Source organism: Onychomys torridus, chromosome 15 (assembly GCF_903995425.1).
Source record: "Onychomys torridus chromosome 15, mOncTor1.1, whole genome shotgun sequence".
Classification (NCBI taxonomy): domain Eukaryota; kingdom Metazoa; phylum Chordata; class Mammalia; order Rodentia; family Cricetidae; genus Onychomys; species Onychomys torridus.
In genome coordinates this window covers 2,380,315-2,405,210 of record NC_050457.1, presented here as the reverse complement: position 1 = coordinate 2,405,210, position 24,896 = coordinate 2,380,315, and the positions used below count along the sequence as shown (strand labels likewise).

General features: G+C 36.5%; 1 protein-coding gene across 4 annotated transcripts in view; it reads right to left on the bottom strand.

Moving 5' to 3' along the window:
* Nucleotides 1–24,896, bottom strand: part of Kiaa0825 (KIAA0825 ortholog) — a 424,652-nt gene that overhangs the window by 373,445 nt on the left and 26,311 nt on the right. For all 4 annotated transcript variants that reach the window (XM_036206770.1, XM_036206767.1, XM_036206766.1 and 1 more), the window contains exon 2: nucleotides 3,663–3,794. In XM_036206770.1, the coding sequence (XP_036062663.1) occupies nucleotides 3,663–3,793 (131 nt within the window). In that variant the 5' untranslated portion in view covers nucleotide 3,794. The remainder of the gene's footprint in view (nucleotides 1–3,662; nucleotides 3,795–24,896) is intronic.

Genomic DNA, 24,896 nt, shown 5'->3' with positions numbered 1-24,896 from the left:
AGATACACAAATAGGACAATGGACTAAGGAGTGAAGACTACCTTAAACACTCAAATAACATAGCTAATAGAGACAGACAGTGATAGAGGATGTGGTATTTGAATAAAACACACCCCCAAAGGTTATATGTGCGAGTATCTGGATAATATTTGCATAAACAAGACCATAACAATGGAAATATCAATAGGCATGTTCATGGACCTATTTGGGAAATATAAGGAGGTGTGGTTTTGTTAGAGGACTTATGCCATGGCGCAGAAGAAAATTTTGAGATTTCAAAAGATTCCCTCTATTCCCAGTGCCATCTTTCAAGCTTCCTGCTAAGTTTTGTTACAGGGCAGGAGAGAATTTTGAGGTTTCAAAGCCTCACACCATTCCCAGCACTTTCTTTCAGCCTCCTACTTGCAATCTAGATGGGAACTCTCAGCCATTCCTACCACCATGCCTTTCTCTGCCATCGTGATTCTAACTCCCTGAAACTGTACACCCAACTAAAAGCTTTCTTTTTATAAGTTATCTTCGTCATGGTGTTTTATCACAACAATAAAGAAGAAACTAAGGCAGGAGATATTTGCTCAACAGATATGAGAGAGAATGGTAGTGAGGAGATAGCAAGAGAGAATGAGAAAGAAAGATTGACATTCATCTTCACAGTCCTACTCATTGCCACCTCTATCTACAGGTAGCACCAGACTTCATGTTCCAAACTTGATAGTATGACTGGAGAAAATTAAAAAGTGAGAACTCTGAATTGGGCCAGAGGAAGTTGAAGTGACTGAGCTGCTTAATCCCAACATCCTTGTCAGAAGAGTGATACAATGGCCTGGTCAGAAGAAAGGACAATGTGGCTTTGTAATATCTGACTAGATTTTAGTGATAATGAAGCAGGTGGCTCTTTCTGTTTTCTTTCCCTGTCACCTGGTCTTGCTTAGTAGGCTGGGGCAAGGGACAGAGATTCTACCATATAGACTATCAAGTTCAAATCAAACTGCAATCACAGGGAGCTAAAACAAACAAACAAAAAAGCAAATACTATTTTTTTCTTCTGAACATTATTAGATAAATGACAAAATACTACCAGGATTACAATACCAATATAGTATTCTTTGAAAGGTCTTTCATTTTATGTATTTTGCCATGGTGATGAAACAAATTCTGTACACCATCAGATAAATGGCTTTTTCATGAGAAGCTCAAGGTTTGTAGATTATTTAAGGTTTCTTTTGGTTACTTTATCTCTCTGGATCTGTAAACCAACATGTCAGAAACTCTAAAGAAACATTTATCAGTAAGTGAAAATAAATATTAACCATGTGAAATATAAGTGAATATCTGGAGGATGTGTCCTCTTTGGTTAACTTATACAAGTCATTTACACAACAGTTTCCCACAATATCCTTCTCCCAGCACATCTCCCATCTCTTGAACTAAATTAAATGGTATTTTCCCAGGTAACACATATTGTGTTTTCCTGAGATGAAAACAGTGGACAATTATATCAGTGTCAGCAAAGTTGATCCATGAACTACATACAAGTTGTCCATAATTAGAAAACAAAAGAATAAAATAAGGTATCTGTCTAGTGTTCTGTACCTCTATATCTTATTAAACTAATAAATTCCAGTCAGCTCAAAAACTGTTTCAAGGCTTTGTGCAACTTTCTTATTCAACTGTTTGTGGGTACAATTCATAATACTCATCCATGGCAGGTTATTTACACTTTTGTTGTCAGTTGTGATATGTGTTAAAAGTAAAGAATCTATTGCCACTGACTTCTGTCCTCAAAAGTAGAAGTCCATAGCTTTGCTTCAGTGGGAACGAAGAAATTAACGGAGAATGACTTGAGAGAATGACTGCCTCTCTTGAAAGACAGGTGAAGGTTCAGTGACCTCTGGGCACACTGGTCCATTCTGGTGAATCACTGCTTTGGGAAGGTGAAAGACCCCATGGCTCATAAAACTTGATGATATTAGGAAGAGGGAAAAGGAATTCACACTTAAGTTGTCAGGGTCACTGTAAGAAATACAGCTTGGAAAATTCAAGTATAAAAGAAACACTGTATTTAAGACTGAATTGCTAATGTCTCTTTTCTTCTAAAAGCAATGTGGGAAACCCATAGCACAGAGATGTTCATTACTTATTCAATGTGTGCCAACAGGAGATAAATACAACTCTTAGAATACGAAATACCAAGGGTAATTGAACTACTGAAGTGTAAGTGTGGCACAACTGATTCGTCATGACATACAATTTTCTAAAAGCTATTCTGTTAGAAGGCAATACATGAGTGCATAAATGATTTATACTCTTGTGAACCATAGTTATTATTCAGTATTTTATTTTTGAAAATATATGTACTCTATACTATTATGTTTATTCCCAAGAGTATAATAAAAACATAATTGAATTCGATGAAAAATAGACTTGATTCTAAATGTCGTAAGCAGCACATACAGCACTCCCTTCTTCTATCCCTAGTGAAGATCAATGGTCACTTGAGGCTATAGGTTCGTTTTTAATATATGGGCAATAAAAGATTTTTAATGTAAGAATTGTATTCTATACTATGCTTCCTTATAAAATCAACATGAAATTTCAACCTAAACAATAATTTATGAATTCCAAAAGTTTAATAATTATTATACTCTTAAATATGATTTTTATTGATCAGGTGGGGAAAGGAAACTAAATAGGGAGCAATTTGGGAAATAATGAAGCAATATGTACCAAAGCCATCACTCGGTGTCTTGCTTCATTTTGATGGGGACAAAGCAATTACTATGGAGAAGTTTACATTTTAAAAATTATTTCTATTAAAAATATAAGTAGTTCTGTAATGTACATAAATGACTTGTTATCTGTTTTATTTAATGTTCTTTTCATTTCTTAGATTAGTAACTCTATCACATAATATATACACAAATGTTACACAAACCAATTATACTAAAATCTTAAATATATGACTATGTCATACTAATTTACCTTTAGCATATATAAGGACAAAACTAAACTAAAAATAAGAAGTTTAACTTACCCTATTGAAATTAAAGGAAAATATTTCCCTCCTCTCATTTTTTCTTAAAGTGTTGGTCATAAAAACTCAATTAAAAGTATTTTTACCTTGTTTTGTATCAGGGTCTCACTAGACTTGCCTCTCCATCCATCATAGTGGGATTACAGGTATGTATATCCCTTGCTCTAAAATAATTCTGTTTTGGAGCTTTGTTTACAGCACTTATGATGAGACACCATCATTTTATTTTGATCCTTTAGTCTCAAATCAAGTTTTTGCACTTATCATATAAGCAAGAATGTTGATTTCTAAATGTATTAATGAAAATCTGGAGCTGAGCATGGTGGTTGAAGCCTTTAATGCCAGCACTTGGGAGACAGAGGCAGGCAGGTCTCTGAGTTCAAGACTAGCCTCAAAATCAGAAATCAATGTCTTTTAAGAAGTTAATGGTGGGTTGGGGGTTTAGCTCAGTGGTAGAGCGCTTCCTAGCAAGTGAAAGGCCCTGGGTTCGATCCTCAGCTCAAAAAAAAAGAAGTTAATGGTAAGGAAAACATATGATAACAGAAGAGATAATCCTGAATCCAAAGAAGATAATTTTTATGTGAATAAGACATGGAGACAATTGAGTTTAAACAGTGGCAATAGTTACCTTGCAGCATTTTTTTCCATCTGTTCACCGATGTCACTGAAGATCTGCTTAAATTCTAGATCTCCAGGAAATGAGTTTAATAGACATTGCAGGTCAAATGAATTACAGGAATATTCATTTAATCCATCCATTCTGTGAAACAAGAATAAAAACAAGCAAGTTATCACAAACTGAGGGACAGGGGGTGGGCGTAATGGACTGATAGATAATGGATAGAGTTCTGATACTCTGCCCAAACCAGTAATTTCCATTTGCAGACAATAAGTTTGAAAACTACGGCATTACAAAGCTTTTAAATTGTGTTATTTAAATGTCATAATTTTCAAACTTTTCTGTGGCTTAAAAACTGAAAAATGCCAGAGAGCCCCAGCCCCCTGATGCTCTTCTCACCCTGAAAGCTGCAGAACAAACTGCAGCCTTGGGAGCCATTCCCAGGGAGTTGCCCAGTTACCATTAGCACACTGCCCTTGGAACCACATACCTGGGAGTTTCACCCAAATTCTTAGAGGCTCCAGCCACCTTGGGCTTACTTCTATGTGGAAAAACAAACATAATTTTCTGGGAGCTATCCAGGGTCCCCTTGACAACAATCATATTATTATTCCTTAAGACATAGACAGAGGAACTCAGAGACTGTGGCAGTGTGCACAGGGCCTGTACAGGCCTAAGTCAATGGGATCCCATCACTGAGAGAAGAGGTGGACAGAAAGCCCATCCTTAACCCAGAGGAACTCAGAGACTGTGGCAGTGTGCACAGGGCCTGTACAGGCCTAAGTCAATGGGATCCCATCACTGAGAGAAGAGGTGGACAGAAAGCCCATCCTTAACCTAGAAGCCACCTTCAATTGATCCCCTAGCAAAGGAAAAAATAGTTTTCTACAACAAAGTCTCATTAGGGGCTGTGGTATGTCTTTCTGTATGCTGTGAACATGTGCTGCTCTGATTGTTTGATAAATAAAGCTGCATTGGCCTATGGCAAGAAAGCTTAGAGCCAAGCAGGAAATCTAAGCAGAGATAGAGAGAAAAGGGCAGAGCGGTGGAGATGCCAGCCTGCCTGTGAAGGAACAACATGCCAGCAGACCAGTAATGACACAGCCACATGGCAATATATAGATTAAAAGAAATGGGTTGAGTAAGTTGAAAGAGCTAGCTAATATAAGCTCACCTATAGGCCATACAGTTGTAAGTAATTTAAGCATCTGAGTAATTATTTTATAAGCCGTTGTGGAACTATTGGGCCAGTTGGAGCCCAAGAAACTTCTGGTTACAACTAAGTGTACAAACCAGACTTAAGGGAGGCCCCATGCCCAACAGTAGAAGGTCAACATACAACAAACTAAATGGTATTTTTGGCTCATAATGCATTGTTGGGGCATTTTTTTAACCTTGCATGTCTTTTTGTTTATATATTGTGGTTTCGGGTTTTGTGTTTTTATGGTATTTATGTGTGTAAATGTGGGTATCTCTGCATCTGTATGTGTTTCTCATGCTTTTTCTTTGGCTCTTTTGTTTGTTTGCTTGTATTTTATCTTATTTTTAATTTATTTAGATTCACACTTGTTTTCTAAGGAGAGACAAATAAAGAGTGGATTTGGATGGGTTGGGGAGGTGAAGAGTATGTGGGAGGAGTTGAGTGAGAGGAAACTATAATCAGAATATATTGTGTAGAAAAAAATCCATTTTCAACAAAAAAAAAAGGCACATGCATTTTCTCACTATCAATGTTTTAACCATTCATTCATTCTATACATAGATCCATCAAATGTTTGATAGGTTATATAGTGTGATAGGGTTTGGAATGTAGCTGTAATATGTTAATGTCCTTGCCTCTAATGAATTACTATTTTAGCAAGAAAAAATTATAATTTTAAAACATAAAGACATAACATTACAAGAAGTGAAGATTAGGAATGAATTAGGTAAAAAGTCAGAGTTGGGATAAGGTGTGAACTATTTTAATTAGGAATATCAATGCAGATTTGTATAGAAGTGGCCCATGTCTAGAAGAAAAAATTGAAAAAGCTGTTGAAGAAGCAAGAGGAAAGAACAAAAAAGATGGTTTCTTGATTACTTTGCTCAAAAAAATTATAAAATCGCATCTGCTCAGATTTCTCTGATGAGAACTAGTCACATGGCCCAATTTGAAAGCAGATGTGGCTAAGAAATGCTGTCATTTGGCTGTGGAGCTAATTCCAGGAAACTCCTCGCTATGGGTGGTGCTGTGGTGTAGATCCTAAATGCCATCCCCTAAGCACACATGCGCTAAAGACTTAGTTGTCAGACTAATGTTGGAAGGTGGTGGGATGTTTAGGTGAAACACAGTGGGAGGAAGTTAGGTCATTGTGGGCGTGCCATTAAAGGGAATACTAAGACACCTCTATAAACTGACAAGGACCCTTTCTCGTTGCTTCCCAGGTGCATACAGTGAATAGCTTTGCTTCACTGACGTGGTACCCACCATGATGTCTTACCACAAACCCAAAAGCAACAGCCAGCGAAAGCATGAAGCCTGTAAAACTGTAAACCAAAATAACATTTCCTTTTAACCTAACCGAGAACGCATCGTAGCCACCGAAAAATAGCTTTCCTTCTAACCTAACCAAGAACTCGTGGTAGCTACCGAAAGCTGACAAACAGACGGCGATCTTTGTCACCTTCCCTTCTGCCGATGCAGTTCTTTTGGTTAACTCAATACTTCCTTTCTTTGTAGTTAATTTTTTTTTTTTCAAATCCAAGCTTCTTAACTGTGGGCCCCATAACTGAATGCAGAGGGTCTTGAAAAACTGGCAGAAGCAGAATGATTCTAAACACGAAATGACCGAACGTGAACTATGATGCATCCAGGCTATTTCCAGCAGCATTTGCCTATGTTGCATTTCCATTTTGGTTTTGAACATGTCTTGCTCTTTGCAACACGCATGGCATCTTAACACCCAGGTCAAATGAAAATCCCTGAAACACTGCAGCACAGATTCAAGATGACTGTATGTTAATGGTCTTACTGTGCATACAAAGTTTTCTCCTCTTACAGAAACTAAATGGCTTACATAAAAATGAAAGAGAATTTTAATACTTACCTACACTCTTCCTTAGCATATACAAAAACAAATCAGCAAATCTTTGTGTTGTATTGTGTTAGAATTTTTTATCTTAAAATTGTTGTTTGAGAGACAGCAAGATGTCTCATAAGAAAATGCTCACGCTGAGTAATCTGCTGACCTGTATTCTCAGGAAAGGAGAGAACGAATTCCTGCAAGCTGTCTTTTGACCTTTATATTCATGCCAACACACACACACACACACACACACACACACACACACACACACACACACTAAACAAATAGATGTAAAAAATAATAAAAACCTATTGAGTTGCTGACTTAAATTTTATAAAAATTTGTCACATGAAATTTGGTTTGGAATTAAGACAAAATTAACAAGTTTCTGAGGTAGCACAAAACATCCTTCTGCCATTTTGTAGTGTGTATTTCTGTGAAATTATATGCTGATATGATTCAGTTATGTCCCCCTGCATATATACATGAAGGAATCTAGCATTGTGAGATTCAGAATAGTAAAGATATAGAGCTAGCTGGGATGCTCATCAAAAGATGAATGCATAAGGAATAAAGCATTTAGTTGTAAAGAGGAATGAAATAATTAATGCTCTCCAGTTAAACAGAACAATCAAAATTTGTCTTTAAAATGTGGAGACTGCGTTTTTAAAGAGCCATGAAAGCAGAAGACAGAATACCTGGGAAGAGAAGGGAGGGGCCTACAAGAAGAGGACAAGGGTACAAGAGAAGGACTGGGGGGTTAAATGTCATCAATGTAGTGAAACTCAGGATTGAGTCCAATTTGTGTATGGTAATAAAGATTGAGGAGAAAGTGGTGCTCTCAGCACTACAAAATAAAAACCATCGTAGAATCTTTGAAAACAGTATTGCATCACAGTAGTAATTTACTAAGTTCTTATTTGATATAAAATACTTTTAAATGCTTATGAAGGAAAAGTAAACTAAAAATTAATATGAAGTCTTAAGCCCCAGTTAGAACACATTACCAAGACTGATCTTACAGTCAATAAAATATAGTGAATATATATCTTACTTAGCTCTGTTTTCTTTGGTATATAAAACTATTAATCTTAACCTATATTGTATTTATAGCTTTTAAAGAGTGTAAAACTTATTTTAGATTATATTTATAATATATTTATATTGTATTTTGGAAGATAATGAAGACTAGTTTAATTTTGAGCATCACTTTCCTAATCATACATATAAACAATAGATAATATTAACAGAACAAATTCAAAATATCAAACCAGTCATACTTAGGGATTTAGCATTTACTTTTGACTATGTAGAACCAAATTGTAAGATCCATGACAAGTAGTCACATTTGCTAAGAGCTAGTGAGTTGGAAATGGACAGTTCACAAGTAAAATAAGGCCTGTGGTTAGAGTCTCCCTCTCAATCCATCTCTCTTCTGCTTCTGATATGTTCTAAGCTTCTAAAGGCATTTTTATTCAAAACCACAAAAACTTGCCAATCACAGAACAAAAACCAAAAACAAGATACTTCCACAAGAATAGAACACTGATTTCTGATATCAGTACAGACTAAAAAGAGAAAAAGTTAATGTTTATATAAAATAATTAGCAGAGTGGCTAGTGATTATGGAATTGATAATGCTATGAAGAGGCTCCTTAAAATTTTACCTATAGTCTATTAGATATTATGAGAGAATAATATTTATATGTATTTAGGCATATCCCTTCGGAATATTCATGCTCAGCAGTTGAGCATGCTGGCTGCTTTTCCAGAGGATCCAGGTTTCATTCCTATCATCCACATGGTGGCTCACAGTCATCTGTAAATCCAGGTCTTGGAGACCCAACACCATTTTCTGGCTCCTGTAGGCAACAAGCATGCAGGTGGTGGGCAAAAGACCCATACACATAAAATAATAAAATATTTTTAAAAATTGGCAAATTTCATATTTAATACAATAGGAACAAAGTGATTATGTTTTATGCAATACATTTAATAATAGAAGCCTAAAAGGGATTAAATAAATTTCTATTCTTTTGATAGATCAATGGTAGATTGGTTTTGTTCTCTTTTAGAGAGAAAAGCTTGCTCTGCAGCCCAAGTTCCTTGGAGATTGCTATGTAGACCAGTTTGGACTTGATCTTGTGCACCTGAAGAATCCTCAGTACTCTAAGAGTTGGCATGTACCCATGCAAGGCCAGCATGCTTTTATTTGTTAACAATTTACAATGCTATATGAGTCCTATAAAATGCTAACTGTTCACAGTAAGTGGGATCAAATACTTGAAGGGAGAATGTAATTCTAAAGATTACTCTTATTTAGTTGTCTTGCATTCTAAAAGTAGAAATCTTGAGTCACATAGGCACAGATTGTTTGTTTAGCATATAAAGGATTCTCTTCTAAATAAAGAAAAACACTGACTTAATCCTAGTCCTTTATTCCAAAATGAAAACCATTTTCTTCACAATTAAAATTACTAATTTCTAATAAATTTATTTATGACTTTACATAAAGTGTATGTTGCATATTGAACACCCTCCATCACTTTAAAATTCAGGACAGAAAAGGGAGGAATGGGGCCCAGGCTATGACCGAGCTTTTGTCTGTTTATTACATATCATATCACGTCTCTGTGCTCATGCTTATTGGCTTGTCATCAGGAAAACAACAGTAATCTGATATAAGAGAGAATAAAACATCTTTTGTTAGTTAATGATACAGCAAAGATGGAAAGTAGAACCTTTCAAATGATAATGACTTTTTGAACTGGCATTCTATATATTGCTTTTACATTTTCATATGATATTACCATTTTTCTATAAAATTAAAGTAGCCATGCTTATTATTATAATCAAGAATTAGCAGTCACTCAATATTAATTACTGCCTTTTAAAATTGTTAGAGTTATGCTTGAAGATTATAACTAAATCAAACATCTACAGATCAAGTTTTAGCTTTGGAAGAGTTATAACATACAGCTCTGGAAGTGACTATAAGAAGATATGAGTCTGCTGTGAGCAACCCTAGAAAATGCTGTAATCAAACAATGGGACATGCCTACAACAATCTAAAGAAAGTTTCATTTTTAATAACTCTTTATAATCTTTAATATGCAACCCCAGCTATTTTTGGCTTTAAATGAACAGTTAACCAAGATAAGACAAAAATGCATTTTAATTTTATCATTCTTGATCACTCAGACATCTCATGATTTCAAAGTCATAAAATTATCATATATTTTGTCATTAGGACAAATAGTGTTATGAGTTATAGGGATAATGAATTTTCAAGTACAGTAAAATTAATTTAGAAAAGAATACATAAATTAATATAAAACTTAAGTCAGGGGGCACTTTTGAAAAGCAGTTGTACCATACCACAACTAGGAATAATCCAAAACAGCTTTTGAGACATTAATTATATTTTAAAGGAATTATGTTTTAATAATTAGATAATAAGGATTTGGACATGGCACATACTTTGCATCAAAATGGGTGATTCTAAAGGATTTAGGATCTTAAGTATGGTCCAAGGGTTTAAGAATTTCTCTTAAATTATTAATAACATTAATTAGCTGGCCATTTAGAATACTTTCCTTAAATTATTAATAACATTAATTATCTAGCCATTCAGAATGGCAATATTAAAACACTAGTACTAGTATTAATTAGCTTAGCATTCATTTGATGAAAAAGATCTATTTATCTGAGTATTCTTTTATGATTTCTAGGGCTTTGATTCATGAATTATCACTAGCTTTGTTTCATCAAATATCCCTTTGAACTGATCATAAATGTTTAAGGTTCTTGCCTTTTAGGAACAAACGAACAGTAAAACAAAATCCTCTTTGGGAACCCCTTCAGTTCATATCCAGGTTTTTTGTTTATTTTATTTTGGTTTGGTTTTTTGTTTTGTTTGTTTTAACAGAAATCTGCATTTTCCAACCATATGCTATTACCATATCTAACCCCTGAACAATCTGGTTTTTGCCTCTGCTCCTACAACAAATATGACAGCATATTTTCCAGTTCCCACCATACTTAGTCTATATGGTGCTTAGTCTAAATGGCTACTCCTCAGTGAAATAGTCTCTTTTCTTGTCAGTTTACTGAACATTATGCCTTCCTAATTCTCTTCTTGTTTCTTACAGCATTACTCCACAGGTACTTCTTTTTTTATCTGATATTTAGAGCTGGTATAAAGTGGAGGTTCTGAAAGACAGCTTTCCTACTCATAACCAACAGCTTCCGTATCAGAACATCAGATGCACAATAAACGCATTTCAAAGCTTCGGGTGAAGGCAACAAGGGAAATCACTGGGACAAACCTATCTATTTAACTCCAGTGTCCTAAGAGAAAGCACACAGATCTTACAGGCTGACGCCCCTGCAGTAGCAGTTCCCTCTCCTCAAATTGTTTGGTTTTATTTTCATTTAGTGAGATGCACAGTAAATCCGTTCAATGCTCCACTACCAAACAGTAACTTTAGTTTTAATGAGCAACAGTGGTTCTTATAAATTAGTAAGTATCTTGATTGCCGCCTCTCTTGTCTTTGCCAATACATGTGGGTATTTTTAGCTTTATGATGAACTTTAGGGTGCACTTTTCCCAAATACATCCTTATCCCTTGAGAAAATTACTAAATTCAACATCTCTCAGAGCCTCTTCCAACTGCCCTCCCTTAAAGTGGGCCACAGAAGAATTCTCTGAGGTGGGTCATGAACCTGCCACTCCAGAGGCGCCTGCCCTGGCCCAGAAGGAAAGGGAGCTGCTCCCCTCTGCAGACAGACACGCACGCTTCTAGTACCCAGCTTCGCTTGGCTCTCCTAGTCTATCAGAGACGAATGACAGGCATTTTCTCATCCTGCTTTCATACCAAACTGGCTGTATGGCTGTCCATAAAAATACAAACTTCTCACTCCCTCCACTCTTGGTCTCTGAAAGCTCCCATTACATTTCAACTTGTATTATACAATATGAAATTGTTTTTATTATTAATTTGCCTTTTATTAAATAATAAATAATAATAATAAAACCAATAAAATGAAAGAAAGCAGTATTCCCTCCATATACCTATTTCTTACTTTAAACATGTTTACTGAGCATTGGCAGATTAAACTACTGCTGTGTTTGGTCATTTTCTTTTAATAGATTTATTGTGTTTGTCTGCTCTTGCTGTGGGATGTTCTGTATGTTACGTGTGTTGCTCTGATTGGGTAATAAATAAAACACTGATTGGCCAGTAGCCAGGCAGGAAGTATAGGTGAGACAAAGAGAAGAGAAGTCTGGGAAATGGAAGGCTGAGGTGGAGAGAATTGGGAGCCGCCACCATGACAAGTGAGATGTAAGGTACAGGTAAGCCACGAGCCATGTGGCAACTTACAGATTAATAGAAATGGGTTAATTTAAGATAGAAGAAGTAGGTAACAAGAAGCCTGCCACGGCCATACAGTTTATAAGTAATATAAGTCTAAGTGATTATTTTATATGTGGGTTGTGGGACTGCGGGGGCTTGGTGGGACCTGGAGAGAAGCTCTCCAGCTATAAATGGCGCCCAACAGCTCAAGTTTCCACCTTAAACCTGACAATATTTAATAAGCAATTCAAAATGGAGCTAAAAACAGCATCCTAGTTGTCTCTCTCAAGTTAGCCTGTGCGTGCATATGTGCAGGGCTTGATCTACGCTATGTTACACAGAGGTGTTTAAAAGCTGTGTACTATTCTATGTGTTGGATATAGTATTCGCTAGTTTTTTTAAAAAAAGGTTTCTGGGCTACATGCTGCTGTGATAGAACTGCTTCTGATAGTTGATGGTACACATGGCTCCAGATCCAGAGCTGGTGGTAAATTATACCACCACCACTTTGGGAAGCTGAGGTGGGCGGAGCCACCAGCTACAGCAATCATTTCAGTCTTAGAAATGATGCAGCTTAAAGCAACAGATTCACAATAAGACAAATTCAAATGGAACAAGACTTTAAATGCTTTGCAATGTGTGCAAAAATGTACATAGGCTTGTAAGAGAGAGAAAATGTATATATATAGTTATATAAAGAAAAATGTAGTTTTTAAAAATAAAGCTTTTAAAGATACAGTAATGGTAGTATAAAAAATAAGCAACATAAAGATGGATATTACACAGAGAATCTGGATTGTGTTGTCTTTCAGATTTTTAGCTTCAAAAAACATTTGATTGTAAAATATGTTGGATTAAACAAATATGTAAATTTTAAAAGTACCTTGAGTTCAAAATTTGGATATAAGGATATGCTGCTTTGGAAAAGAGTCTCTGCATTTGTTTCCACAGAAAGCCAGAGGCTATGGATTTGTTCCAGATTAAGATACATCAGGTTTGACCAGCCAAGACCCCCTGAATGGTCTCCAATGACACAATGACCCAGATATTCCAACATCCAAAAGAGTTTCAAGGCAACTGGCTCAGATGATACACCCTCATGGACTTCTCCATAATCCTAAAATTTTCTTTGTGTCCCCATAAGAGATAGCACGCCCCTCCAGCCCAAATTCCCAAATATATCAAGCTGGCTTTGGAGAGGGAATTGGCTCACTCCTTCTCTAAACCCAGGCATATTGTTAAAAGAAAAGGTTAAGAGATTCTTGTGTCCCAAATCAGAAGAGCCCTCTGGTATGGGACAGAGAAAAACCAATATTTTTTATTTAAAACAGGTTGATTATAAATTCAATCTCTTTCTAAAGAAAAAAAGGGGGATATGATATAGACATGCTAGGATAAAACGGTAAGTTGCTGAACCTATTTTTAAAGAGCAACAACTTGTTTAAAATGTTTTACATTGGTATAAATTTTAGTTTATTGATACAAACTTAGAGTTAATTTTGTTATACTGTTGTATATTTCTACTTTTGTTTAAGGTATTATGTTTGTACAGCTCATTCAAAATTGTAATGGATAATTAAAAATAGATTAATAATTATTCATCTATGATAATCATACTTAAGTCTTCTAGGTATACATAGATATATCTTAGATAGATAGGTAATCTTCAAATACTTCAAAGATCTACAGAATATGGCATTTAAAATATTTTTAAAATTTAGACTTTCTGGACAGTGAGACATGTCTGCTCCTGGCAACACTGATTTACTTCAGAGAGGAGGATGGGCATCAAAGACACTCCATATTGAGTTTTTCTTCACCTTGGCAAAAATAGCCATTTGGGCAAGAAACTGTTGCATGATCAACTGGACATGCAGGACCCATAGAAAGGTGACCACTAAACTTTGCTTGTCGAAATGGTCCTTCAGGTTCCTGCTTTGCAGAAGAAACTGCCAGACATTCTACAGGACACAGAGAAAAATGACTGAGAGACTCTAGCCCTGTGGGCTGAAGACAGATGCCCCAACTTTACAAAGGAATATTGGATGAGCTGTCTCTGTCTATGGCCACAAGACTCTCAAAAGTTGCTTGCGTCCTTCTCCAGTTTCTCAGGTAATATTATATCCTCCTGAGGTCTTTGATGTAGTTGAAGCTAGATAGTTACAATTTTTCTTAGTTATGATAAAAGATAAGTTAGATATAAAACCTTAGACTCACAAATATGAGGTAGATAGGATATCTTCTTTAATTTTGACAAATAAACTAGTTATTATAAATAGACTAGATATTATAACTAATTCTTGCTTAATAATTGTTTGTTATCTGTAATTTTACTATGCAAAAGTTAAAATCTTCCTTTTAGAAAAAAAGAAAAGGGGAAGTGCTGTGGGATGTTCTGTATGTTATTTGTATTGCTCTGATTGGGTAATAAATAAAGCACTGATTGGCCAGTAGCCAGGCAGGAAGTATAGGTGGGACAAAGAGAAGAGAATTGGGGGAAGTGGAAGGCTGAGATGGAGAGACCTGGGAGCTGCTGCCATGACAAGCGAGATGTAAGGTACCGGTAAGCCATAAGCCACGTGGCAACTTATAGATTAATAGAAATGCATTAATTTAAGATAGAAGAAGTAGGTAACAAGAAGCCTGCCATGGCCATACAGTTTATAAGTAATGTAAGTGTCTGAGTGATTATTTTATATGTGGGTTGTGGGACTGCAGGGGCTTGGTGGGACCTGGTGAAAAGGTCTCCAGCTACATGTTCTTTCATTTATTTATGCTTTATTTATATTTACAATATTTTTTTGCAGAGACTTTACAAAAATTTCTGGTCTGCATTGAATAATTTCAAAAATCTTACGACTTCTTTTATGGAACTGTCTCTCCACTACTCACTCACAGTGGAGGTCTAAGTCCCCTTTTTGCTCTATATGACATCACTAGTAACTTCAGTTGTCCTCATCATGCTGACAATCCAAAGACTCTACCTGTCTCTAGTCCTTCAACAGGGATTTTCAAGCATTTACACCAAATAATTGTACTAGATAGTTGTATAGATCTAAACCAACTCAAAGTAATTTCCTTAAAGTGGCTTCTCCTCCTACACTACAGGCACATCACCTACATAGTGTCTCTGTCTTTTGCCTTAATATCTTAAATTAGGCATCAAAAATTTATCAGCCTGCTTTTTTTAATGGTCTTAAGTTAAGAATTTTTTTTTTTTATTACGAATGTGTTGTTTAAAAAAGATAAAATATAAAGCAAAGCAAAACAAAATGAATATGCCACAAAGCCATATATGGTGCAAATTCTAAAGTATTTGCTATCAGCTGTAATAGAAAAACTTACTCAGTTCTCTCTTAAATAGTCACTGAGTAGTCTCAAGACTTATTTCTCCCTCTGTCTCCTTCTAATTATCCAAAAGTTAGCTGCTATTTCATGCAGAAAACAAAGGAAGAACTTTATATCTGGCATCACTGACTTTTACTTCTGAATATAACAAACAATTATTTGGGTTTTGTTCTCTTTTTTCTTTCTGGCAGAGAGCACAAATACTGTTGGAATCTTCCGAGTGTCTTTTGTTATTCATGCCTGAATTTCTTCCGGTGTGGTGATTCTTGATAGACCCTAGCAGGTTTGAGAATAGGAACTACCCACCAGAGGAACAAGCGGTTGGTACTTTCAGCTCCCCATTTTCTCCTATTCTCTTCCACCTCCAAGGAAGATAAATGTATTTTAAATTGAGTTCAGTCACCCATAGCTAAGGATTTAATCAATCATGCCTATATATTGGCATAGACGTTCAGGGAGCTGTCAAGTTGAATAAGATATCCATGTCTTGAGAAGGTAGCATGTCTAGAGAACACATAAAAACTGTGACACAGTCCTCATCATTATTTTATCATAGTTACCTTTTTCATTTGTCCATTACCAGGTTGTATTCTTTTTTATCATTACAAGCTGTATTAGTTACTTTTCTCATTAATACAACAAATTACCAGAAAACAGGGGAAGAAGATCTTTACTTTGGATTGAGGGGATATGGTCCATCCTCATAGGAAAAGGCTGAGGTCTGGAGCATGAGGTAGCTGATGACGCTGCATTCAGACCTGGGAGGCAGAGAGGGATGAATGATGGTGCTCAGCTCCCCACCTCCTTTGCTTTTACTTAGTTGGGAGCCCCAGTCATAGATGGGTTTTCCCTACTTAATTAAATTTCTCTAGAAATGGCATCACAGACACACCCAGAAATGTGTCCCTCAGGTGATTCATGGGACATTTGTTATTCAGTCTGAGGGAGCACTAATAGGAACTTTTGCATTTCAACTTGGCTGTGCTGAAGTATGAGTCATCTGGAATTACGACAGGTGACATCTGAACTAAGGGAAGTTTTTTTTTTTAAGTTAAAATATTATTGTATGACTTCCCTCCTCCACTTTTTTTCACCCAACCTCTCCCATGAGAGCCCTCTCAAATTACTGACCATTTTTTTGTTATTGCTACACACACACACAAAAACACACCCACTGACATGCACACATTTACATATGCATAAACATTTAAGTACAAAAGGCTCACTCCATTTAGTGCTACTTATATACATATGATTTCAATGCTGAACAATTAGTATTAGCTAATCCAACTTGGGGGGGGGGGGTTAATCCCTGGGAAAAACTATTCCTCCTGTTCTTAGCATTCCTTTATGGCCTGTGGTTCTTCATTTAAGGGTGGGTCCTTGTGCAACTTCCCCATTTGTGTCAGCATGTTTATCATGCTGTGCTTGTCCGGGTACCACACTATTAAGGTAACAGATGTGTGTATACATAGATAGTTTAAGTGAAGTTATGCTACTTGGGCTGACAGTACCCCTTCAAGAGCCATGGACTTTTTAGCAAAAAACTCCAGTATCAGGCTTGAAAAACTCCCTTTCAACAGATGTGAGTCATTACAGAAAACCACTAGTGGTTAAAATGCAAAGAGTAACTGGCGGGAGTGTATTCGGTCCCAGTTGATATGTCAAAACAAATCCCACACCTAAAGGTTCAGGGAACATTGCTGAAGAAGGGCAGAAAGAGTCCAAGAGCCAAAGGATCAGGAAATCTACGTAGACTGTGTCTCCTAGAAATGACATGAAGTAAGGGAAGTCTTAAGGGACATGTTGAAATCTAGGCCATCAATATTAGAACGAAAATGAACTGAATTGCAGGACACCCAATTTGTGTTGACTTTGAATATGGGCACTTGGATTCTTATTTTATAATTTTATCTGATATTTCACTACTCTGAGGGTTTCACACAATGCACAGCATGACCAGTCTTTTTTTTTTGAAAGATATTTCTTCCTATTTATTTATATCTGTCTACTGTAACTCTCCTTCACACCTTAAAACAGTCTTCTGGATTAGATGTTTTCAGTAGAACATTATATTTACAGAAGGTATTTATCCTATCATGTAGATTATTTAAAGGAAACATATATAAATATAGTAATAGAATTAGTGTATTATGTTTAAACAGAAAAGGGGTATCTAAAATTGTGAATTGAGTCAATTTGAATAACTTTAAATTTTTTAAACATTTTTTTAAATATACCATAAGTGAAATTGGAATTTAACACTTACGCAATCAAATAAAAGTTAAAGGTAATACCTCCAAACTCTTCCTGGTTTCCATCCATAAATAAAGAAAATAAGAAAAAAATAACTTTAAGGATTTGTCTGATTTTAAATGCTGTGATTTTAATTATGTGATCTACCTCTTTAATATTTAATATTTTATTTCACAGCCTTGGCAGTATACTTTTAAATATATAGTTCAATGAAACAAAATCATATGAAGCAACATGAAAATATATTTAAAAAGCAATCAGTGAAAATAAGTGTTGGATATCTTCATGTTAAATCTAAACTTGCTTTTTACTTTATTGGCTGCATAACATATCTCAGCAGTGAATCTATCATATCAACATAGTCATCATGATGCAAGCTTCGAATAATAGAGAGTGTCAGTGTCAATTTCTCTGTCTCACATTTGCTTCCTTCACTTCATCTGATTTTAATAATCCCTGTCAAGCCACAAACCATCCAAATTATGTTCATGACACAGAGGCTTTCAAGGAGCAGACAGAATCTCAACTTTCATTTAGCAACTACAAAAGAAAGCTGTCCAGCTGGACAAATATTATTTCCACACTTGACAATCTCTACAGTTGAGCATGCATTTTAATTTGAACTCAACCTGCCAGGAGTTTGATAGGAGCTTCTTGTTTAGTGTAACTGACTCCCAGGATTAGCAGACCAATGACTGGAACTGTGTGAAAGCACCATACCCAGCTTTTACCTGCAGCAACACAAATCACATCCCAAAGCTTGGGGACCAAGACCAAACATACAACTGATGTGTAGACATTGAACATATGGGGAAAATTCCTATATTAGGACCTTTAATTACTAAATGAAGTCTAACTATACATAACATATTCTTGATTCAGGTTTTTGAAATGTGACCATAATAATTAAACTTGAAAGCAGTTAAAATTTTACTCAAAGATTCCATTAACAAATATACTCTAATGATGAATTCTGAAGTGGTTTTTAAAGATAATTTTGGAATGGAAGGATATATCTCAGTGGTAGAGTGGTTTGCCTAGGATACACAAGGCCTTGGGTTCAATCCCCAGCAGTTGCAAAAACAAAACCACTCCCACCAACAACAGTAATTACTTTGGAACTGATTACACTTAAAGTCAAGTTACCAGAAAAGTTTTATTTGACAATTACAGAAGTATGTTCTTTTTTATTTTTAAGATTTATTTTGTACACAGTGCTCTGCCTGCATGTGTGCCTGTGGGCCAGAAGAGGGCACCATATCTCATTATAGATGGTTGTGAGCCACCATGTGGGTGCTGGGAATTGAACTCAGGACCTCTGGAAGAGCAGCCAGTGCTCTTAACTCTCCATCTCTCCAGCCATCTCTCCAGCCCCCAGAAATATGTTCTTGACAAGATACCAAAATGCCATTCTTTATTAATCACCATGCCCTGCAAACACAATATAAATTTTCCAAAAAAAAAAAAAAAATCACAGTAAAAATAATCATACAAAAGCTAAGGAGAAGGCTCAGTTGGTAAAGTGCTTGCCAAGCAAGCATATGAACCTGAGTTCAATCTTCAGCACTGACATAAAAAACTGGAGGGGCAGGGTGGGAGGAGGTGGTGTATGCATGTAATCCACGCTGCAAAGGGGAAGACAGAATAATCCATAGGGCTTGCTTTTAATCGTGGAACTACTGCTTTAATATTTAATAGTTTGTTACACAGCCTTGGTAGTTTGCTTTTTAATCCTACAGTTCAATAGAAAGATATTTCACTGATGATTAATAGAAATTCAAATGAAGTAACTTAAAAGTCTGTTTGGAAGAATTGGCAAGCTCTAGGTTAGTGAAAGACTCTGTCTCAAAAAGTTACATAGTGTGAGACTGCAAGGTCTGCCTGCAGTCTTGGGAAAGGGGAGCCTTCCCACAGGGCCCGCCGATTGGCCGGAAACTGGGGCCAAGTTGGGCAGATCCTCCCAGGATGGTGCCCAGGGATGGGACCCAGGGGCGGTTGCCTAAATGGCTGAAAGACATTTAAGGAATTGCTGAACATCCCTAATTATCCAGGAAATGCAAATCAAAATGACTCAGATACCACCTTACACCTGTCAGAGTGGCTAAGATCAAAAACACAGAAGACAGATTATGCTAGAGAGGATGTGGAGCAAGGGGAACTATCCTCCACTTGCTAGTGCAAGCTTGTACAGCCACTTTGGAAATCAATATGGCGCTTCCTTAGAAAATTGGGAATCCATCTCCCCCAAGACCCAGCTGTAGCACTCTTGGGCATATACCCAAAGAATGCTCACTCATACCACAAGGGCATTTGCTCATCTATGTTCATATCAGCATTGTTTGTAATAGCCAGAACCTGGAAACAACCTAGATGCCCTTCGACTGAAGAATGGATAAAGAAAATAGGGTACATATACACAATGGAGTACTACTCAGCAGAGAAAAACAATGACATCATGAGGTTTGCAGGCAAATGGATGGATCTAGAAAAAATCATCCTGAGTGAGGTAACCCAGACTCAGAAGGACAAACATGATATGTACTCACTCATAGGAGGATACTAGATGTAAAACAAAGATGACTAGACTGCTACACAACTCCAGGGAGGCTACTTAGGAAATGGGACCCTAAGAAAGACACAGGGATCACCCAATGACAGAGAAATGGATGAGATCTGCATGAACAACCTGGACGACAGTGGGAGTAATGAAGGGCAAGGTTTGAGGGAAAGAAATCTTAGGGAAGCAGGAAATCCCAGCTGGATCAAGAACAGAAAGGGAGAACAAGGAATAACAGACCATGATAAATGAAGACCACATGAGAACAGGAAGAAGCAAAGTGCTCGAGAGGTCCCCAGAAATCCACAATGATACATCCTCTGTAGACTGCTGGCAATGGTAGAGAGAAAGCCTGATCTGACCTAGTCTGGTGAGCAGATGACTAAACACCCTAACAGTCGTCTTGGAACTCTCATCCAATAACTGATGGAGGTGGATGCAGAGATCCTCAGCCAGGCCCCAGGTGGAGCTCCAGGTGTCTAATTTGTCGCGAAAGAGGAAGGACTGTAAGAGCATGAATTGTTGAGACTAAGATTGGAAAAAACACAGGGACAAATAGCCAAACGAATGGAAGCACATGAATTATGAACCAAAGGCTGTGGAGCCCCCAGCTGGATCAGGCCCTCTGGATAAGAGAGACAATTAAATAGCTTGAACTGTTTGGAAGGCATCCAGGCTGTGGGACCTCGACCTGTCCTTAGTGCATGAGCTGGCTGTTTGGAACCTTGGGCTTACACAGGGACACTTTGCTCAGCCTGGAAGGCTGGAACTGGAGCTGCCTGTACTGAATCCACCAGGTTTAAATGAATCCCCAGGGGAGTCTTGGCCCTGGAGGAGATGGGAATGGAGGGAAGGGGATGGGGAGAAGGTGCGGGTGGGGGCGGGAGGGGGGAGGACAGGGGAACCCATGGCTGATGTGTAAAATTAAAATACAAATATAATAATAATAATAATAATAATAATAATAATAATAGTATTTTTTAAAGATGATAAAATAGAAAAAAATTAAAATTCAATAAAAAAAGTAACATAGGGAGGAGATTAAGGAAAACACCTTATTTCAACCCTTAATCTCCAACACTTACAAACAAATATGAACACACAAACACACACAAATGACAAAAGACCTGCAAAGGAACATTAGAATGAGTTATTGTGTAAAACTATATGAAGGAGTATTATCTCTTTGAACTTTAGTTTATTGAATATACTTAAAAGTTTTAAACTATATTTCTGGGAACATTTCAAGGCTCAAATTTCTTCTAAACTTCAGGGACCACACAAATGTCTCATGGCAGTCCTTCCTTGAACTTGTAAATTCAGACTGTTCTCCCAGCGGGAACCTACTGTCTTTAAGACCACTCTCTTTGAACTCAATTTTGAACACTGTAAGATGGACTTAGAAGCTCCTTTTCTAAAAGCACTGACTCTTCCCTTGGGCCTGGAGGTGCCCAGTAAGTCACTAAAAGGACAAAAGTTTGGCTTGTCTGTCTTAATTTTGCTCTATCTTCTGGCTACCTTGAACTGTGACATATTGTAAAGACAGTAATCAATTTGGGGCCTTTTGTATTAATTTGTTAATTATGTCTCTTTAAACCTGAAAGCACCAAGGTAAGAGTAAGTAAAATAACTTTTATATTTGCAAATATAGTAATTAACAGATTGCTGTCCAGTAACTTTTTCCATTGTTTTCTGAGACAGTCTCATGTAGGCCAGGAAAGCTTCAATTTTGCTATGTAGCTAAGAATAACCTTGATCTTAGAATACTCACATGCTGGGATTAAAAGTATTTGCATGCCATTTTACATACACAGTGCTGGGGATTGAAACACAGGCTTTGTGCATGCTGGTCTCAAGCACTCTTCTGACTTTCAGATACAGATCTCTAACCAACCGCCAGCTTTCACATTTTGTTTAATAGCAGAACATGCTTAGAAGTCACCAGTAATTGCCTTAACTTGAAGAAACTAAAGCCACCTTGCCTTTTTGAATTGTCCTTTTCTGAGTCATTTTCTCTGCAGTCACCTTTGATTCCAAGAATAATGGGTCTCATAGATAAATGTGTGATTAGTCAAAAATAACTAAAGGCAGTAGTAATTTCCTTATCCTGGAGAAGGTTGCAGGTGACACAATTTGACAGAGACTGCTTGACCATACATAGTCCTTTCTCTGTCCAGGATTTTTTTTTTTTTTTTTTTTTTTTTGTCTCCCCATGTGTTAGCTTCTGGTAGCAGAGGTTCAGATTGCCTGGCCCTCTGCTTCCAGTATGGTCACACAATAACAAATTCTGTATGTTTGTTGGGACAAGTGGCCACCTGTGTTGTCTGTGGTGGTGCCCCTGAAAGCCCTTCTGCAAGCCTAGCCTGACAACACTCACTTTCTCTGGGCAATTTCTTTTCTTCCCATCTCTTTGGTCCAATGATTGGACAATTTCATCCTCCTTGATGTTGCGGTGCCAGGGGACTCCTGTTCTAGCTATTGAACTCACTGAATAATCGAGAGTAATTAACTCTCTCGGATAATCAACAGGAATCTCAACCTTAACAAAACTTAATCTTACAATGATCTTTCTCAAGCTTTTTCTTTACCTTGAAGTACCTCTAATAACAATACAGTCACATCTTTCAGACTTGCCTATCACATTCAACAGGAACTCTATAAACTCTAAGTCCATCTCCTTATTCTCTTTCCTTATTCTCCACATTTTGTAGATGATTACTTTCAAAATCATACTTTCTTCTGTGACCAGAAATGATCTTTTTAAGACAGGAAAAAAAAAAAAAAGAAAAGAAAAAGAAAAGACAGGTTCAATACCGAGTATTCACATGGCAATTGGCAACTGTCTGTAACTCTAGTTCCAGAAGATCCAATAACCTCTTTTGGCCTCCATGGGACACAGACATCCACATAATGCAAACTGATAAATATGCTCGCAAAATATTCAAACTGTTATAAGAGAAATAAATTTAAATATTTTTAAAAAGAAATGTAGTCTGGTATAAACATGCAGCCACCATTTAGAAAAGGAGACAGACGATTCAGAAGGAAAGGATAACTCAAACACCACAGAATGATAACAATCCAAACCAGGAATTTTGAAATTAAAAAGTAGAACTAGAAATAATTTAAATATAATTTTTTGTTTATTTATTTAATTTTTTTTTTTTTTATTTTACACACCAACCACAGTTCCCCTTGCCATTTCTCCTCCCACTTCCCCACTTAAGTCCAGGTCCTCAGTCACCCACCCCCCATTTACTCCTCCAAAAGGCTAAGGGCTCCATGGGGAGTCAGCAAAGCCTGGTACATTCAGTTGAGGCAGCTCCAAACTCCTCCCCCTGCATCAAGGCTGAGCATGGTATCCCACCACAGGGAATGGGCTCCAAAAAGCCAGCTCATGCATCAGGGATAGATCCTGATACATTTAAATATAATTTTAAATGTATTATTAATATAAAAATCTCTATAATTTTCTAAATTTGTCTACCATATAATAATTATATTAAGGATTGCTTTAAAAATAATATTCCTTTCTGGGTGGAGTAGCAGCTGTAACCTTACAACTTGGAAAGTTAAAGCAGGGGTTCTGAGTTACAGGCCAGCCTGGGCTGTGCAGCAAGACCTTGTCTCGAAAGCCTAGCATCAAAACAAACAAACAAACAAAAAGACACAAAATATTCATTGTTTAAAAAGCCATTTTTTCTATAAAGAAAAATGCTTGCTCCTATAATAAAAGCATATAGACAAATGACTACTGACAAATTTCCATGATATTGTATTATATTTTGTGTTACTCAGGATCAAATGTAGGGCTTTACACATGGTAGACATCATCAAACTATATCTCCATCCACACTTTTAGTATATTTTAATCTTTTGTTAGCAGTGTATCTGTTATGCACAAATATATTTCTAATGAATTTATCATTCTACACGAATAATAAATATCATTTAAGGTTTTTTTGTTTGTTTGTTTGTTTGTTTGTTTTGTGTGTGTATGTGTGTGTGTACAAATGCATGGAGGGCTCAGAAGATGTTTGATTCCCTGGAGCTGGAGTTACAGGACAGGTAGTCATAAGCTCCCCAATGTAGGTATAAGGAACTGATCTCATGTTCTCTGCAAGAGTACCAAGGGACCTTAACCTCTGATATATCTCTCTAGCCTGATTCATATTTTAATTTTTTTTGAGATAAGGTCTTGAAATATAGTCTAAACTGAACTTGAACATTTGATTTGCTTCAGATATGCAGCACCATGTCCTGCTAAAGGAATATATTTTAAATTAGAAATGTTTTTCCCAGGTTTAAGACATCCTAATAAATTTATTAAGCATCAGGAATCATCTCAATTTTAATTTATTAATACATAATATTTTAGCTCAGTCTTTTTTTTTTGGCCTCTATGATACATATCTTTCTATGGCCAACAGCTTTTAAAACAAAAGATAAAACACATCAAATAATGATGATAATTTAGAATATTTTACAAGTTTTAATATCATTAAATTGTAAGCTGTTGTTTTTAACTAAGACTCTTTTGTTCAATTTTACCAATAAAGACTCAGGAAACCTGCTAGACAGAGAGCCAGAGAAAGCACCCACCTGCTTCCTCCTCCACCAATGTCCCAGAAAGAGAGCTTTCTCCTACACCATTTCAAGC